This window comes from Dipteris shenzhenensis, chromosome 12, assembly GCF_047967505.1.
Source record: "Dipteris shenzhenensis isolate YYH24624 ecotype China chromosome 12, Dip_SZ_1.0, whole genome shotgun sequence".
In the NCBI taxonomy this organism is placed as follows: domain Eukaryota; kingdom Viridiplantae; phylum Streptophyta; class Polypodiopsida; order Gleicheniales; family Dipteridaceae; genus Dipteris; species Dipteris shenzhenensis.
In genome coordinates, this window is record NC_141607.1 from 29,937,537 (window position 1) to 29,939,323 (window position 1,787).

Here is a 1,787-nt window from a genome sequence, read left to right on the forward strand (position 1 = left end):
GGACTGTGGTCTGGACGGCGAACTGGGGCAGCACGGTGAGCTTGAACGCCTTGCTCAAGCTCACAAATGATGGGAACCTAGTGCTTTCGGACGGTGGGAATCCAGTGTGGCAGACGGGCACAGCGGGTCAGGGCGTAAGCAGCGCCATAATTTCTAGCTCGGGGAATTTAGTCCTCAATTCCGCTTCAAGTACTGTGTGGAAGAGCACTGACTTCAAGAACTCTGTGGAAACCGGATAAAATCCACTACTCATGCACTTGTTCGCCCAGGTTTCAGTCCATCAACAACAACAGTATGTCTGCTGGCTGCATGCCCAACATTCCGTTGGACACTAATTTGGGCACTAAATTCCTTAGAGTACCGGGAGTAGGCTATAGTAGCAAACAGTATTATTCCGATAGCACGGCCACAGAGCAAAATTGCATCAATAATTACCATACAGATTTCTATTGCATGGCTGCTCAATTCAACAACAATTCAGTATGCTTTCTCAAGACGGTTGGACAGATTCACAGTGGAAATACGCTTGATCCGACTGCCGTAACTTACCTTAACTTGGTTTCCATCTTGGAACCTAGTGATGATGTGCTGCATCTACCGGCCTACAAAGGCGTTTCAAAGGCTACTATTGTTGGCGTTTCGATTGCATACATTGTCCTTTTCAGCCTTGTCAAGCCGGCTTCGTGCTATGTGTGGCGGCGCAGACGTCAAGCATATGGTAAATCGGAAGGCGAGGAGGAAGAACTCGCTTACGAGGCAATTGCAGGAGCTCCGGTGAGGTATTCATTCCGGCACTTACAAGCTGCAACCAATCGCCTCCGAGAACCACTAGGAAAGGGTGGGTTCGGCTGTGTGTACAAGGGACTTTTGGCAGGCGGCAGTCTAGTGGCCCTGAAGCAACTGGAGTCCCTGAAGTCGACGCAAGGGGAGAAGCAATTCCAAGCAGAAGTTGTGACTATGGGTGCGATTCACCACATAAATCCGGTACGTCTGTGTGGATTATGTGTGGAAGGAGTACATAACCTCCTAGTCTATGAGTTCATGGAGAATGGATCTCTCAACAAATATCTCTTCCCGTCAGCAAACAACACTACAAGGCATAGGTCCTTTTCTGACGAAAATGCCAATCTTTTTTCACTAAAAAGTTTTTTTTTGACGAGCGCAAAGGTCACTATTTACGTCACAATAAATGTCGCTATATAGCGACGCTGGTAAATGTCACTATATAGCGACACTGTTAATCGTTGCTATATAATGACACTAGTAAACGTCGCTATATAGCGACGATTAACAGAAGTTAAAAAAAAACATTAGTGGGGCTAAACAGGGCCACAACAAGCCCTGTTTTGCCCCACTAATATTTTTTATTTAGTAATTACAAAAGAATGTTTTTAATTACAAAATTTCCCTTGTGAAAAGGGTGATACAAAATCGCTCAAATGAACCGAGCGATAGAAGCATATACATGTCGAAGATATACAACATTGTTTGTTACAAAATTACCCTTTCGAAAAGGGTGATACAAAATCGCTCAAACGAGCCGATATACAAAAGCATATACATGGTGAAATATATGCAAACTATTACTAATACTACTACTACTACTACTGCTCATCCGAATCATCATCATCGTCCTCATCCTCATCTTGTTGGCCTGATCCTTGGCCCTCGTGAGCTACTGCACCTGATCCCTAGCTCTCATGAGCTGCGCCTGATCCGTGACCCTCATCGAAGCCGTGTAAGCCTAATCCCTCATCATCGTCACCGCTCACCTTCGTTGATGGGAC

At 45.4% G+C, this 1,787-nt stretch overlaps 1 protein-coding gene across 1 annotated transcript; it reads left to right on the forward strand.

The window, feature by feature from the left end:
- Window positions 1-294: 294 nt before the first annotated feature.
- LOC147896076 (G-type lectin S-receptor-like serine/threonine-protein kinase SD2-5) lies at window positions 295-1,203 on the forward strand. The gene has a single exon (XM_087382210.1). The coding sequence runs from the start codon at window positions 295-297 to the stop codon at window positions 1,201-1,203; it is 909 nt and encodes a 302-aa protein (XP_087238336.1).
- The last annotated feature ends 584 nt before the right edge of the window (window positions 1,204-1,787 follow it).

What these genes read in the sequence shown, in the direction of transcription:
- LOC147896076 (XM_087382210.1), top strand. Translation starts at nt 295, where the DNA reads ATGTCTGCTGGCTGCATGCCCAACATTCCGTTGGACACTAATTTGGGC.